This window comes from Antechinus flavipes, chromosome X (assembly GCF_016432865.1).
Source record: "Antechinus flavipes isolate AdamAnt ecotype Samford, QLD, Australia chromosome X, AdamAnt_v2, whole genome shotgun sequence".
Lineage (NCBI taxonomy): Eukaryota > Metazoa > Chordata > Mammalia > Dasyuromorphia > Dasyuridae > Antechinus > Antechinus flavipes.
The window spans coordinates 42,611,178-42,626,243 of NC_067404.1; the positions used below are offsets into that span (position 1 = coordinate 42,611,178).

General features: G+C 39.8%; 1 protein-coding gene across 1 annotated transcript in view; it reads left to right on the plus strand.

Annotated features, from left to right (window-relative positions):
• The window catches only part of GPC3 (glypican 3), a 703,653-nt gene that overhangs the window by 594,069 nt on the left and 94,518 nt on the right, over positions 1 to 15,066 (plus strand). The window contains exon 7 of the mRNA XM_051968697.1: positions 12,623 to 12,773. Coding sequence (XP_051824657.1) covers positions 12,623 to 12,773 — 151 coding nt within the window. The remainder of the gene's footprint in view (positions 1 to 12,622; positions 12,774 to 15,066) is intronic.

Sequence of the window (15,066 nt, forward strand, 5' to 3'; positions counted from 1 at the left end):
TGAAGTCTGGAGCCTCATCCTTTCAGTAGTCTCATTGAGCCACTGACCTTAAGCAAATCATTTAGTCACCTGGTTGAAGCTTTACTGCCTCCTATTTAGGTTTGTTTTATCTTCATTTTTGTCTTTCTTTTTGTCTTAAAAAAACAACCCCCTTGTAACAAATATACCTAGTGAAGCAAAACAAATTCCCATGTTAGTCATGGACAAAAAATACATCTCATTCTTCAACCTGAGTTCATCACATCTTTATCAGGAGGTAGCGCGCGAGATTCAATATTGACTCTTTGGGGACTGTGTTTGGTCATTTGTGGATCAGTGTTCTTAAGTCTTTTCAAGTGTTTTGCCCTTATAATGTTGTTGCTATTGTATCACTCACTCTCCTGGTTCTACTCACTTTACTCTATCAATTCATACAAGTTCTCCTAGGCTTTTCTGAAAGCATCCCTCTAAGTCATTCATTACAGCACAACAATATTTCTATTCCAATCATATTCTGCAATTTGTTCAGCCATTCACCAATTTATGGGTCTGGATTCTCTGTTTTTTTAAAGGCTAGTCTTTTGTCTGTATCCTTTAGTTAACCCTCCTATTCCAGAGGCAGAGCAGAACCCCCAAGATGCACAGGAGATGATGGTAGCTGAAAGGATAACAGGGTCTTATAGATTGTTAGCCTTTGATCTTAGAGATTATTTAAATGAATACCCTCATTTTACAGAGGATGGCATAGGGATCTAAAGAGGAAAAGGACACGCAAGTGGTAAGTAGCACAACCAGGACAGGAATCCAGGCAGGGTTCTGGAACTTCAAGTTAACTGATCTTTCAAAAGTTTTTTTCTAATGATTTCTAAATGTTTTTCTAAAGTTCATTGATCTTTACTAAACAACTTTGGTTTAAAACCACTTTCCTTTGTGGACCTTAAATTTGCTTCTTCCCTTAACTTTTCTGTTTCTGATAATGAAAGCGCTATTCTCCAATTATTCCAGTTCCAAATCCTCAGTTATCTTTTGCTTCTTCCTTCTTCCTTCTTCCTCATCCCACAGAGTAAATCAGTTTCAATATGGTGCTAATTCTCCTTGATAATGTCTCTACCAAAGTTGTATTACTTTAATGTTCTAATATGGCATAGGCGTTAACTCTGGTTCACCAAGACCATGAAAAGGGAGCAAAAACTGAAGTTTTTTTTTTTACCATGCTGTAAGGACTTTGAATTTGGTCTGAGAAATAGGTTGTGTCTGCTTTCCAAGGATCAGCCCAGCTGTTTGTTCATCTCTACAAGCTGGCTATGGCACTACATGGGACAAAAAAAAATAGTCCTCAAGGACGGCCTCCTGCTTCTGCAATGAGTTGTTAAAAGTCATACATGTTTATGCCATCCACAAACATTAACTTCATGAATTCTCTAAATATAAGATCCTTGTCCAATGACTGAGTCAAAAACTGAATCCTATCAGTGGAAGAACTAAATCACATCAGTATTGTCAGTCCCACTTTAAATGAGACAAAAAACTATAAGGACATCAAAACTAATGCAAGGATAGTTCCAAGGCTCTCTCTCACCAAAGAGGCAAATAAAGGAGTTGGTGGAACTTTTTTATGTAAGCAAAGACCAAAAGAAACATCATTTTAGGGACATTTGGTAATCTCCCAGGGTAGTGTTCATGGTGAACATCTGTTGCAGAGGATAAAGAAATAGAGAAAATGTATGAAGAACTCAGTAAAATATTCCAAATGAAATTAACATATACATGTTTACTCAGTGACTTCAGTGCAACAGCTGGCAAAGGGAAGAATAGCAAAAAAATATGGTTCAGAGAAGACAGATAAAAGAGGTCAATGTTTAATAGTTTATACAGAAGTCTCACACACAGGTAAATCAACACCAAATTAGAATAAAAATGAAAAACAAATGATGTCAAGCTAAATCATTTACAACACAATCTATTTAAATGAACAACTTACGATGAAAAAAATGGATAAAGGAATAGACATTGACCTGTACTATCATCATTACTAATGGAAGATTGAGTTAATGTGAAGTATTCACTACAAGGAAATTCAAAGAGCTTAAAAATCATCTTAACCAGCACATACTTGAATTCTTTGCCAAGTGGAAAGATAAATAATCTGAGGGCAATACTGTATGAGGAAAAAAAAACCTCATTTTCAGGAGAGAATGGTAGAAAATTTTGAACAAATATCACAGAATAGAATGAATAAGTCGAGATAACACTCTGTTTATAGGAAACTTAATGTGAGATCCAATTGAGCCCAATAATCCAAAATGCATTTAAGTATAAAACTAAAAGGATGACAATAAATAAAGATTGAAAATATCCCTTAAAACTTCTACAACAAACTACTTTCTCTGTCATTGACAGTAGAGTTACCAAACAGTTGCACTACCTATTGAGGATTGTAGACTCTGGACCAAGTAATAACAAAAACAACAATAGTAACCACAATAACAATAGCATTTATACAGTGCTTTTTAGATTTGCAAAACACTTGACATATATTACATCATTTGGACCTCACCACAATTCTGTAAGGTGAACGCAATTATTATCTCCATTTTACAGTTGAGGAAACCCAAGATAAAAGAAGAGCAATGAGTTGCCCAGGGTTACACACACACTGAATATGTATCAGGATTGATACTCTGGTCTTCCTGACTCCAAGTTCAGCACCTTATTACCACACATGGGATGTTAAATATATAGAAAGAATATCCATACTGGAATAACACTGCACTGAAGGAATGATCGTCAAGTTCTCCAAGAGTGAATGATATTGAATAGCTATGAACAATTCATACTGTTGGGTAAAGATGAAGCCCGATTACCTTAAGTAGGTGGGAATATGTCTCACTCACTCGTAGGCTAAAGACGAACTGTTAAAAGTGCATCAGAGTGGAATAATATACTAGAATCATGTTTGGATAGGCTTGGGAAACTTGTGTCAAGACTTCTGGGGAGGGAGAAATTTTGTCCCTCTTGTTCTTCCTCTACCACCTCCGTGGGTAACCCTATCTAAAAACCACATAAGGCCGACTGAATAAAATGATTCTCAACTGATCACCTTAGGACGGAGAGATAAATACAAGGTAGGGCTCAAAATGAGGGCATTAGAAAATCACCTATGACTCCTCTGGGGTACCCTTTCACTTCGGAAGTAAGAGAAATTGCTTTGTTTTTGTATAAAAGACTCTTCTGTGAGAGTGGGAATTTGGAAAGAATCCTCAGAGATTATGTGGGCTATACTGCTATATTAAAAAAGATGATTGAAAAGCTATTAATAACTATCAATTCCTGTGCTTGCTTTGTCTCTATAAGATCTTGAGAATGATATATACATGTAATAAAAGTATCCTTAATTCAAATAAAGAGATGCTTTTACATGGCATTTTTTTTACATGGTTTTACATGGCATGCTTTTACAAATGGCATTTTACGGTCACACATCTACCAAAAGGTGCAGTGAAAACTAGATTCCACCATGGTTTTTATTTTCCTGTTATATTTTTTAAAAACCATATTGATTTGGTAGAATAAAGTGCTGCCTTAAAGGTTCTTTAGCCTGAGGTGTTTTCCATGCATATTTTCAAAGCCGATACAATTCCTCAAAAAGAATGGTTTGAAAAGGGATTGTTTGAGGATCCTTAAGTTTTTAAGAGAAGCATAAGACAGGGAGATGTAGAGTCACCAAAGGCTTTTGACACTTTCATGGAGAATTTCCCAGTCCAAGGGCCAAATGGAGGAGACATTCCTCATAGATGGCTAAGGCCTCCAGAAGCTCCTGTTGGCGGATACCATTGTGCTGATTGCATCAACTCCTGGAATGCTGCAGAACCTCGCAAATGAAATTTATACTCCCTCAGAAGATTCTGGGCTCTCCATGCAGGAAGAATGTCCGTTTTCCACACTGTAATGGAAGGCCTTAGAAAAACTTTTTTATTTTTATTTTTATGGCAGACACTGCTGATCCCTTGACTAGGAGAGAGTGGGTGGGATTCCACTTGCTCAATGTAATACTTCCAGTGACCTTGGCCTTTTCCTTGAAACAGACTCTCATCTCTGTAACACCGGTATTCTTCCCATGATACCTGCAAATCATGGGATGCCACATTGTCTGAAAACTCACAATTGTGAGTCACCCAAAGAGCCATGGGAAAGTGCATGGTGCACATAACTAACCAGGCCGCAGCAAATAAGCGATGACCAATTGCATGTAATAAGTGGCATAAAAAAAGCATCATCAAGGTGAGGGCTGGCTGGGAAAGGAGACCTAGAGGGGCTAATCATAGAGCGTGGAAGCGAGAGATAACAGAGGGGAAGCCTGCATATTGCGGGGACATACAAGTGATGGAAGTCAAGACATCACATGGATGGACTCCAGCACTTCTCTAAAAGATCAGTCAACAAGCATTTAGCAAGCACTGCCTTCGGGCAAAATACTATACTAGATGCTGGTGATATAAAGACCAAAATGAAATGGTTCCTCCCCTGAAGGTACTTACCATCTAGCGGGTGGGAGCAAAGATCTACATAGTTAGAAATACAAAACAATTGGTAAGGGGAATATTGTGAGTGGCTGAGTAAATGAGTTCCAGCCGGTACTCAAGGGAAGCCTGGAATTCTCCGAGGTAGAAGTGAGGAGGAAATACATTGCAGTCATGAGGTATGGAGGCTGGTATAAATTGCATACAGAGGTGAGATGGAGTCATATGTAAGGAACAGAGAGAAGACCAGTTGAGCTGGAGCAGAGAATGAGGTGGCGGGTGATGTCCATTGGAGCTGGGAAGATAGTTTGGTACAAGCCTGTAAAGCACTCTAAATGCCCCAAAGAGGAATCTCTATTCGAGACTAAAGCTAGTTAAGGGGCCACCATGGTGGCTTAGAGAAATGATTCCGTCAGAGCTGTACTTCAGGTCACTTTGGCAGTTGTATAAAGGATGTATTGGAAAGTGGAGAGACTTTCAGGCAGGGAAACTAATTAGAAAGCTTTTGCAACAAGCCAGGAAAGGAGTAATGAGGGCCTGAAATAGGGTAATGGCTATATGGGTACAGGGCACAGGACAGAATCAAGAGATAGGGCGGTAGAAAGTTATAGCTATGTGAGATGAGGGAAAGTGAGGAGCCAAAGAAGATGCTGGGAGATGGAACATGGTCACAAGATGAAAAGGTGGGAGTGGAGGACAGAGGGAATGAGCATTTGTACTATTGGCACTATCACCCTATTTCTGCACTTTTCATCTAGAGCCCCAGGGATCCTCAAACTTTTTAAATAGGGGGCCAGTTCACTGTCCCCCAGACTGTTGGAGGGCAGGACTATAGTAAAAACAAAAATTTTGTTTTGTGGGCCTTTAAATAAAGAAACTTCATAGCCCTGGGTGAGGGGGATAATCATCCTCAGCTGCCGCCTGGCCTGCAGGCCATAGTTTGAGGACCCCTGAATTCTAGATCATTGCAGTAGCATCCTGACTGGTCTTGTTGCTAGTCTTTCCCTTGATGATCCATCCTCTATATTCTACTTGAATAAGCTCCCCAGTGTACCGCTCTACATCCCACTTCTCTGGGCCACACCTTCGGTGATTCTCTTGCCTAAAGTATAAACTTCTGACTCTAACATTCAAGGCCTTCTACAATCTGAAGCCGACTTAGCTGTCACTGAAAGCAAGTCTTATCTTGTACTTATTCCCTTCCTATATGTTAAAAACCCAAATGGGACCCCCCTTCCCCCTTTTCTCACTCTGTTCTCCCCCTACTTCATTTATTAATAGCCCAGGTGAACCTTTTATGACAAATGCCACATCTACCCCCATGAAGGTGATCTCTTTCTTTTCCAGTTTCTCATGGCGGGTTACCCGGATTTCTCTTTCATATTTACTGCATTCTGCCTTCCATCATAGTTACTTGTGTGCATGTCTTCCCCCCTCCCCCCTCATTAAGTTGTAAGCTTCTTAAGGGCAGGGCCTACATCATGTCACATCTCTATCTTTAGCACCTTATACAGGGTCTCGAACACTATAGGCCCTTAATACTGATTTGGTGAATTGAGAAGAGTCATCTAAGGAAACTGATCAAGTGGAAGGCCCAGAAAGAGTGGTTTCTTTCTCTCACATCACTGTGTGTTTTACGGGAGAGAGATTTATTTGCAGACACTTCTTTTCATATGTTTCAACTCTATATTAAGAAGCCTCAAGTAAGTCAGGGAAGTAGGAAGGGGACCAGAAATTGGGTGTGTTATGAATCAAAGGGAGTAGCTGAAGATAGGGCCAGATGGAACATGGCTGGCTATGTAGGCAGCCTTCTTGCTGTCACCATATGGAGATGCAGCCTCTCCACAGGCCCCTTCCTCACAATAAGTTAACACCTCTGCAGATGCCTTTGTGGGGGCAGGCCATATTCCTACTGGAACTAGCAAGGAGGATTTCCTCAGGTACACACACACACATGCATACACATGTGCTTCCTACCATTTCCTAGCCCAAGTGTGTGGTCTAGCAGCTAAACTGAGCTCAGGCTGCACTAAGACAGACCTGTAGCTCCCCTGGACTATTACAACAGCCTCCCTTGCTGGTCTCCCTGCTTTCGGATTTTCCAATGCATCTCCCCACAACAATGCAGATCCCCAAGATGATCTTCCTACTAAAGGCTGGGCTGAGGTCCAACAGCCACGGACCTTCAGTGGCTCCCGACCACCTTTAAGATAAAATATAAACTTCTCAGCTTGGCGTTTGAAGTCTCGAGGGACTTCTGGCTCCAGCCTCCCTTTTCAGATATGTGGCATATTCATTATTCTACAGTCTAGCCAAACTGGCCTACTTGCTGGTCCCCAGACTTTTCGTTCTACCACGTGGCCCAGGCCATTCTTTGTGGCTGGAAGGTAACTTCTTCCTCACCTCTGCTTCTTGGGACTCCTAACTTCCTTCAGTGGTCGGTCTGTGGGTCATTTCTTACCGAAAGTTGCTTGAGGTCAGGGGCTGTTTTCAGATTTTGGTTTCAATATCCCCAATGCCTAGCATGATGCTTTGAAACGTGGAAAGGATTTACTAAATGCCTTGGGAATTGAATTGGTGTCTATAACAAAGCAAGCTATTGCTAGCCTGTACTTGGTCTCATATTCACTTTGTTCCCCCTCAACCCCATTCTAAGAAAAACATTGAAAAAGTGAAAAGCATCCAGAGGAGAGTGGCTAGGATGAGGAAGGAATTGTCCTTCGAGGCTCAATGAAGACAACCAAGTATATTTAGCCTGGAAAAGAAAAGCCATATATAGGGCCATAGTATATGGGAAGGGGAGAGGTATAATATTGCTTTCAAGTATTGGAAGGGCTGGCACATGGAAGAGGGATGAGATTTGTTCAATTTAGCGCCAAAGGAAAGAACCCAGATCAAAGAACAGACAGTGAGAAGAGACAAAATTCAGCTTCAGGGAGAGAAAAGAAAAAAACTCTTGATCATCAGTACAGTGAGTAGAAGGCTACCCTTGGAGTAAGGAAGACCTGAATTTGATTCTCATCCCGGAAGCATCCTGGCTGTGGGACTGGTGGCAGGTTGTTTAACCTCATCAAGCCCCCAAGCAATTCTCTAAATCTAGATTATGCACAAGCTGCCGATCAGTATCGATGGAGGGAGTTTCCACATCAGGAGTTAATTCATCCATACCATTGAAATGCCAATACTGATTAAAAAAAAAACTGAAATGAGAGGGGTCCAAAGTAGAATGGGCTATTTTAGGTGGTCATCGTCTCCCTGTCACTGAAGGATGGTCAGCAAAAACTAGCTGACCATTTGTTGGGATGATCTAAAGGATATTCTTCTTTAAGTATGGGTTGCTCTAGAAGGCCACTGAAGATTCCCTTCCCTTTCTGAGTTCTTTGATGCCCTGAAGGGAACTTGCCTTTTCTCTAACTCACAATGCAACCTTGAGAAAGACCCTTCCCCTTCAAGAAAGCGACTCCTCCTGGGTATTACGAGGTATTCCATCTTGATTGTCCATCTCTGAGGTATTCTAGCTCTGACAGAAAATTCTGGGCTTCTCTTAGTTACCTAGGATTATTTCCCTGTGACTGCTCTTCTTCAAAGGCTGGGAAATGCCAATGGTGACTTTCTATCCCTCTGTTTTCAGTACCACTGCCACAGAATAACTCACCCCGTTTTCAGCTGGGTGCTTTGGATCAGGAGGAGCAGACCCCAAAGGCAGATCCCTTGTGTGGAAGCCCTTGCTGATTCATACACCCTGTAAATGATTGTGGCGTGAAAAGCTAGGTTGAATGGAGTCAAGTCAAAACATTTGTTTTCTATTAGGCTGCACGGCTTCGATACAAACAGTGAAGTATGTGTTTACATTGCCATGGACATGGAAAGCTAGACCCTGCAAACACTCCTTGGAGGTTGCATAAACCTGAGCATCTAAACATTTCCAAAACAGTGTTGTAAGCCCAGTTTAATGGCTTTGAAATGGAACCTAAATTCCACATCATTTAAAAAAAAAAAAAAGCAAAGCCATAGCTGATTTAGATGGGCTCAAACTAAGTCCTTAAAACATGGTTATAAACCTATTTGATTATTTATCTTGTTTTATCTTCATTATTTTTAAGCAAGAGATTTTAATTGAAGGAGACAGCTAAACAGCAAAATCAAAACAGTCCTATCCAGTCCCTCTCCCTCCCCCCAAAAAAACTCTACCTCTAATAATTCTTAGCTTTAGTGTTAGAAGGGCCGAGATTGTCGATCCCCCCACCAGTGTTATAGATTAGGAAACTGAGGTCAGGGGGAGAAGGGAAGATACTTGCCTAAGTGCCAAATGGAAATCAACAGAACATGTGTTCAAATACAGGTCCTTGAGTCCCAATCCATTTCTCTCCCAACGAAGTCAACCCTGAGGCTCAGAAAAGACTTAGTCTTGAAGACTGAGCAGGCTTCAGACAGAGGGGCTGGTCATTCCAGATGGGAAATCCAAGTCTCAGATGGTGGAAGAAGTATGTGGAAGGTTCAATGAGCAGAACAACGTGGCTGGAATAGCAGACTACTATGGGGATGGGGAGAAGTAAATTTAGAATAGCCAATGCCAGGTAGAGGACTTTGGAGAAGTAAGAAGCCATTGGCAGTTTAGAAGCAAGGGAGTAATATGAAAGTGGTGATTCAGAAGAATTTCAGGGGCAACAGGCAGTCTAGATCTGAGGCAATAGAAATTAGACTCGGGGAAATGGTGTAAGGAGTTGTTGATTGGGACCTTCACTGGAACCTCACACATAATACTATAGTGTGTGTATTGTAATTATCTGTATTGCTGTCTTATCTCCCAACTAGGAGCTGGGGCTACTTTGGATCTAATCTTTCTATTTCCCCTGTTGCTAATATACAGTGCTCTGTACACAGTAAGTGATTAATATATATCCGTTTAATTGAATTAATGTGTTTTTTCTCTCAACAAGAGAGGCTGAAGGACATAGTGAAAGAAATGAAATTAACTGTGTGACTCTGGACAACTCACTTTATTTCTCTTAGCCTATTTCCTCAGCGGTAAAATGGAATAATAATACTTGTGTCACAGGGTTGTTGTAAGGCTCAAATTAGATAACAATTTGCAAAGTGCTTTGCAAATCTGGAAGTATTTTAGGATTATAATCCTAAATTACAATTTAGGGTTGTAATTAGGATTGGATTATTATCGCTATCATTATCATATCGTGGGAGGGGCCATAGCTTGAGATTGCATCAGTGTTGGTGGGTCCGAGTGTGGTAACTCCCTCATTTGCTGTGGAAGAGAAGGTCTTGTCTGACACACTGCTCTTTGTGATTTTCCCAGGATCACACAAATAGTATGTGTCAAGAGGCAGGATTTGAACCTGGATCCTCTTGATCCTAAGGCTAGCCTGCTACCTGACTGTGAGACTGTGATAATAACTCATATTTCTATGTTCTTTTAAGATTTTTTTTAAAAAAAAACCTTTTTATCATTAAAATTCCATGAAGTTGGAGGTATTTTTTTAAATCTTCATTTTCCAGATAGAGAAACTGAGAATCAGAGAAGCAAGGTGACTTGACTTGGTGTTTCCTTAAACTCATGTCTTCCAGCCCCTAAGCCTTCCCATACTCCTTAATGATTGGCATCTTGCCTCCCAGTGTGAGATAGACCATTGTGAATTGGCTGACTGATGACCCCTCACGAGTATTCACAGGGATGCCCTTAATGACATCCCCTAAGGGGAGGGAAAGATGAAGGGTCATAGGATGTTGGTCCTCAAAGTTACTGATTACAGGACTGCTAAAGGACTACAGAATTCGTGGATCACATAGTTCCGCCTGTTTCCATTATAAAGAATCACATCCCAAGACCTGTGCATCATCTCCCCATGACTTGAGCCTTGTCCATTTCATACTATGGGGGGAAAGGAAGGAACATGGTCACCCGGCAAACCTTTCTTAAAACTACTCTGGAAGACCTAGGACCTGATTATCAAGACGTGGAATAGTCAAAACTTGGCCCTAAGGGTTAGTCTGGCCCCACCACAAAAGCTCTCTTTTCAGAATTATGGCACAATTTCCCACATTCTGTGTTCTAGCCAAACTGTTCCCCACACATGGTAGTCCATCTCCCATTTCTGTGCCTTTGTACAGACTGTCCTCCCCATTCAGAATGTCCTCTTTCCTTCCATCTCATCTCTTGGAATCTTTAGCTCCATTTGAATCACCCATTATGGGAGATCTGATTTCCCCAGTTCAAGACAGTCTTTCTCTGCTTCCCTTTGCCCCTGTTACTTTGTTTTTACTTTGTATACATTTTATGTTACCTGTGTACCAGTTGTTTCCTTCAAGTCAAATGTAAAGGGCAAAGACTGCTTTGCTTTTGTCTTTTTTGCCTTAACATCTAGTACAGGGCCTGGCATAATCAATGCTTGTCCAATTGAATCTGAAATGAATTGAATTCATTCCCAAATTAATCTCTTTACATACGATTCCTGCTTTTGTTCCTTCCATGGAGAAGCGGCCATCCCTATGCAAGAATTAAAAACGTGATTGCACTCTAGACCATTTCTGCTAGTCAGCTAAAACAAATTCTCAATGCCCTGGTCAGAGAAATGATCTACACATGTTTAAACAAACATGTAATCTCTGAGTGCACTTATTTGTTAATTTAGCAAACATTATGTGAGCATAATGCTACAGACAAGATACTTGGGAAAGGAAAAGAAAGCAGAGGCTGGAAAATGTGCCACTTTATATGTATATGAATATACATAAAAATGAATGTAGGAGATAGGGGATAACCCAACTGTCCTCTGCTCTGGTCAGACCACAACTGGAGTACTGTATTCTGTTAAGGGACCATGACTTGAAAGATACTGCCAAGCTGGAGAATTCTCAGAAGACGACCAAAAAAAATATGATGAGGGAACAGGATGGCATGTCTTACAAGGATCTGTTGAAGGAACTGGTTAGCCTAGAGAAAAGAAGTCTTGAGGTAGCAATCTGATCTCTGGTCATAATTATTTTTGTGACCTGAGACGTCATTTGGTCTCCCAAGAGCTCAGTTTCCTCAAGTACAAAATGAGAGGGTTGGATTAAATGACCTCTGAGCTCTCTTCTAGCTCTGGCTCTATGATCCTATGACAATGTTTTCATGTAACTGAAGAACTGTCAAGTTTAAGATGGATTAGATGCTTGGCCCTAGAGGATAGAAGTAAGAGCAATGGAGGAAAGTTACAGAGAAGTAAAACTTCCTCAAAATCAGAACTCTCCTAAAGGCTGGGTGACCACCTTTTAGTTACTTACATGGAAGTTCTTAAAAGATATGTTATTGATAGCTTTGGGTTTTCTATCATCTTCATTCCCTAATCAATTCATCCATTGCCTCTTCTAGAAAGCCATCCTTTAATATAAAAAAAGGAGAAAAAATTGTTTAGCATACCATACCAACCAAGCTCAACGTTATATGCAATATCAAAAAAAAAGCCCACTCTAAAGCACTGACATTACTAATGGGTCTGGGGAGAAATGTGTATGTTCATTGAGGGTGGAAAATTCAGCATATTTACTTTGGAGTAAACGATTAATGTTAGAAAAATTTTTTAAAAACCCAACATTATATGCAGTATCTTGTACCCAAATGCTCCCAACCTCTACAAGCTTTACATTATCATTTACATTTACATTTATATCGTTAACATTTACATTATCATTTCACAACATTTAGTTTGAATTTTTTGTTGTTGCTCTTTGCACTGACATTGTTGCAGTCTTTATTTCCATTGTTTTCCTGATTCTGCTTACTTCATGGTGCGTCTGTTCATCTAAATCTTCCCATGCTCCTCTAGATTCTTGAGATTTGTTGCTTCTTTAGTACATTGATATTCTGTTATATTCATGTATAAAAATTTGTTTAGTTATTTTCCAATCCTTGCGCATCTACTTTGTTTCCATTTCTTTAATAGTATAAAAAGGGATAATGTAGATACTTTTATATATGGAGGGCGGTGTCTTTTTCTACTTCTGTGAGATATCTCCCTATCTCTAGGTGTAAAGAGGTTTTCTTGCTCTGGCATGGATTAGATTACATAGTCTCTGAGAAGCCTTCCAGCTGTGAAATTCAATGCTTCGGTTGGATTTTCTTTCAGATCCTAAAAAGCATGGCGATTTTGAGGCGGGCCTCAGATAAGAATCGCGAAGAAGAGGTTGAAAGTGGCGATTGTGATGATGAAGATGACTGTGGTCGAGGCTCTGGTGATGAAGGGTTAAGAGTAAAGAATCAGCTTCGCTTCTTGGCAGGTAAGCACCAAAAATTCTTTTGCTTAAATTCTGTACCAAAAAACATTGAATTGACCCGAGTCATCACTGTACTCCTCCCTTGGCTCCAAACATACAAGACTATTGGTGCATTAATGAAAGAATATTGGTGTCATTGGATAGAAAAAGGAAGCTTCCAAGGTAAGTCTATTCTACTCTCTTCTGTAATGACCGCGTATTTAAAATCAGCCAGAGTCAGGAATTCAGGTTAAGGGAAAAATCTTCAATCTTTATTGAAGTGAAGAGGTGAAAAAGGATTGCGATAGCAATATGGGTAAGAAGGATTGCGATAGCAATATGGGCAGCTGTGACAGGAAGCCAGCTAGCAGACAGAGACCTGAGCTGAAGGCCGTCGCAATGGCAATGCGAGCAGCTGTGACAAGACACCAGCCAGCAGTCTCTCCTTCCCCTTCCTATTCCACTCCCCTGCCTCCATCCACCAAAATCGTCATTTCCTATACAACACATCAGGACTTGCACAAAGAGTGGGCGGGGGCCATTCTTTCTCCAAGCTTATATATTAATAGAGTATGGTCCAATTACTATTTAGCCTCATGTGCTTGGGACCTCAGTGCATCAACTCAAGCCTCAGCTCATTACACTCTTCTCCCCCAACTGTGTTTTGAATGAACAGATTCCAAATGTGGCTCTTTTTGCCCTTTTTTTCCTTTCTCCAACCAAAGTGACTCTGATAAATTGTCTGTCCTCAACAGTAGAAGAACTTCCTTCATGGTGTGGCTCCATAGTTTATTCAGCCATTTTCTGATTATTGGAAATAGAGGATATTCCCAATGTTTTTCTCTGATGTAGTGAATAATTTTATAAAATATGCATTCTTTTTTCCTCTTTATGACGTTTTGGGGATAAGACTCTAGAATCAGCTTAAAGGTTATGATAAATTCAGTAATCCTTATTGCTGTCCAAAATGTCTACACTTGTTTATGGTCCCACTAGCAATATATTAGGGGGATTGTTTTCTGACAGTCGTGGCATCATTGGACTTTTCTCCCTATTTTCCCTATTCTAGTGTGTGTTAGTATTTACTTTAGGTTGTCTTGATAGTTATTTCACCAATTTTAAGAGCTAGCTTTCACATAGTTGTTAGCATTTTGTATTTTCTTATAAACGATCTGTTCGTGTCCGTTAAACGCTGTTCCATTATAAACTACAGATTATTAAATGTATAGATTATGTGTCAGTTCTATGTGGATTCTGGATGCCAGATCTGTTTTCATCAGATTTATTTCAAATATTTTTCCCAATTTTTTCTTTGCTGTTAATTTTAAGGAGATTGCTTCTTATTGTGTAAAATCCTTTCAGTCTTTACATAATCAAATCCATAATTTTGTCGTAAATGATTTCTTTGTAAAAATGTTTCCTTTTTCTTATAAATTTAACAATAATCATGAATAATACATGAATCCTTCAGCATATGGGAAACAAATAGGGTATTGTACATAAGTCTGTGAACTTCTGTAACATTTTTAGAGTGGATATTAGATTTAACACAATAGTAACACTACTACCATGTTTGTGTCCTCTTCCAAACTTTATTTTTCTTTGTACTTTAAATTGTTTTATTGATGTTCTTTACTTGCAATGGGTACTTCATTACCCATTAGCATATTGCCATCTCTTGTCCCTCCAAATACAAGTCTTCCTTAAAGAAACAATATAGTTGATCAAAACCATCCAGCCCATGGAAGACATGGGGGGGCAGGCTCCCTCCTCACTTTGCTGACGTCATTCTCCCCTCTGCTCAGCTCCCTCTGCTTAATTTCATACAAGTTTGCTAAAATTTCTTCGATTTGACACAATATTATCCTTTTATATTCAGAGACCACAACTGGTTCTGTCATTCTCCAGCCAATGATCTCTTTTATGGATTTGATCAATTCCATGAGATTCATCAGATATTTGGAAAGTACCTACTATGTGTCAGGCACTTAGCAAATGACCCTGGGCTGTAAGGAACTTGTATACTATTGAGGGGAAATAACATATATATATATATACAGAAATAAATACAAAAGATGTAAGAAAACACAAAATAAAAAGGACCCCTCCTCCTCTCCATGGTTGAAACAAATAACATTATGTCCTTTTTCTTCCAGTTTGTTCATGATCATATGTGCATATAAATATAAATCTGTGTGTATATTGTTGAGATCACTGATTCAGTGAGATTTAGTATGCTGTATGGTAGGCACCATAGATCTAAAGCTATTGGGGGCTGATTTTTTTTTTTTTTTGATGTGGGGACGAGGTTCAAGTT